This window comes from Echinops telfairi, unplaced genomic scaffold (genome assembly GCF_000313985.2).
Source record: "Echinops telfairi isolate 266 unplaced genomic scaffold, ASM31398v2 ScPeMD7_2291;HRSCAF=2852, whole genome shotgun sequence".
NCBI classification, from domain to species: domain Eukaryota; kingdom Metazoa; phylum Chordata; class Mammalia; order Afrosoricida; family Tenrecidae; genus Echinops; species Echinops telfairi.
In genome coordinates this window covers 20,011,320-20,013,564 of record NW_022106189.1, presented here as the reverse complement: position 1 = coordinate 20,013,564, position 2,245 = coordinate 20,011,320, and the positions used below count along the sequence as shown (strand labels likewise).

At 52.5% G+C, this 2,245-nt stretch overlaps 1 protein-coding gene across 1 annotated transcript in view; it reads right to left on the bottom strand.

The window, feature by feature from the left end:
- The window catches only part of LOC101658571 (cholesteryl ester transfer protein), a 25,902-nt gene that overhangs the window by 2,804 nt on the left and 20,853 nt on the right, over positions 1 to 2,245 (bottom strand). The window contains exon 11 of the mRNA XM_045293894.1: positions 1,359 to 1,426. Within this exon, the coding sequence (XP_045149829.1) occupies positions 1,359 to 1,426 (68 nt within the window). The remainder of the gene's footprint in view (positions 1 to 1,358; positions 1,427 to 2,245) is intronic.

Here is a 2,245-nt window from a genome sequence, read left to right as displayed (position 1 = left end):
AAACTCTAGCATCAATTCTAAGGCCTTCTGTCCAACATTTAAGACCTTCCTTGAAAGAGCCCTATAGAAAAAAGATCAGAGTGACTGGTCTGGTAAGAGACTGGTGGAACCCACAAGACTAAGGCCCTAAAAAACCCTTCACGCCTGAAACTGAACTCACCCCCATGGATCAACTTTCAGCTACACACTAGACACGCCCATAGGTGAACAACTCCAGAGAGGCATGCTCCTTCGAACATGCAACCACACAAGACCAGAGGCCAGTGTTTGCCCGGGGCGCAGCTCAGAAGGCAGGAAGGGGCGGGGATGGATAGAGGTGAGAAACTCAGGGAGGAAGTGGGAGGAATGCTGTTGCATTGTGGGGATTGTGGTCCATGTCACAAAACAAGATGTGCATGAATCGGTGAATGGAAAACTCAAAATTGTAGCCTTTCACCCAAACCACACCAAACAGTTTTTACAAAAGAAAGAGCCCTACAGAGGGTGCTGTTTGGACATGCCCTGCCGCACCCCTTTGTTCCAGGGGTCCCGCTTCCTCCCAAGCCCCCCTTCATCTGTCTGGTGCCTCTGCCCCCCAATTAAGACTCATTGGGGTCTTCCAAACCTAACCCACTGCCATGACCCTATAGGGCAGGATGGAAATCCCCTGTGGGCTTCTGACACTGTAACTCTTTACAGGAAGGAAAAGCCTCATCTTTCTTCCATGGAGCAGCTGTGGGTTTCGAACTGCTATCTTTTGGGCTAACATCCAAATGTGTAACCACTAAGCCACCAGGGTCCTCACTATAGGGCCCTTAGGCTCACTTATCATGCAATAGGTAGGCTGTCTGTTTCTAGCAGAAAGGTGGGCAGTTCGAATCCATCAGCTGCCACACCAGCGGAAGATGCAGCAGTTCGCTTCCTTAATGGACAGTCTTGGAAACCCCATGGGGCAGCTCTAATCTGTTCTGTAGGATGGCTGTGAATTGGCTCCACAAGGACAGCATTGGGGTACTTTTGGTTGGGGTGGGGATGGTGATAGAGTGGTTGTGCGCATTGGGCTGTTAGCTGCAGGTCAGCAAATGAAAATTACCAGCCGCTCCAGGGGAGAGAGACGGGCATTCTACTCCTAAAAAGAGTTGAAGTCTCCGAACCTCACAGGGATAGTTCTACCCTGTCCTAGAGGGTCACTGTGAATCGACTTCAACTCGATAGTGTCAGTGTGTTGTGCGTGTTGTGTGTGTGTTTATCCCCCTAGCAGTTAGCTGTGGAAGGAAGGAGGCCTGTCCCCACAGCAGTGCCCAATCCCCTGCCAGGCACTAGAGGGGCAGGGAGAGGCTTGTCAGGTGGCCACTCACGGCCCTGTCTGCAGCACCTACTGGAAATCCAGGAGCTTCAGGAAGAGCTTCTTCTTGGAGTAGGAGGCCTGCACGGTGGTGGTGATGTCCTGGGGAGAGAGACCAGGAGCTCAGCCAGCTGCCCACAGCAGACAGCCACCGCCTGGCCAGTTGCCTCAGCCTCCAGACCGACCATCAGAGAGGCGTGGGGGGCAGTGGATCCTGTGGGGATTGGGGGCCCAGCCTAGCTGTTGACCTTCCTAAACCGGGGGGAATTCCCAACACCTGACATGGCTTGGTCAGGACCTGACAAGTCATGTGGGCACTTTCTCTTCTGGTTTCGGACTCACTCACATCCCAACCATGTCTTCCCTCACTGGGTTGGAAGGAGTGTGGATCAGACCACCAGGACACCAGCACAGCTCACTTCCTCCACCTCCAATCCAGCACGGAGGAGGCGGAGGCGGCAGCATGTGGTCAGCCTGGCGGCCCCCCCTTTCCCGCTCGCTCCGTGAGGAACCGAGCACTGGGCTGGCTTATCCAAGAGGAGTGGGGGCCCACGGTGGCACCGGGCACTAGTAAAAAACGTAACTCCGCAGGCTCGCCCGAGGCCCAAGACCCACAACATCAGCCCCCCAAGAACTTGTGCTTTAGCTAACTGCCCCCGTGGCTCTGCTACAGGCCAGACTGTGCGGCCCACTGCACCAGGACATTTTCAAGCAGCCTCTTGATGTGGGTTATAAATTGTACCAAAGGCTCAATTGAAAGTAAATGTCTAGAGAAGAATGATGGCAACGTATGTACAAATATCGTTGATGCAATTGATGATGTATGGATTGTTGTAAGAGTAGTAAGAGCCCCCAATAACATGAACTTTTAATTTAAAAAATAGTTAACATATATAATAGATATACCGTATGAGTTAGTTT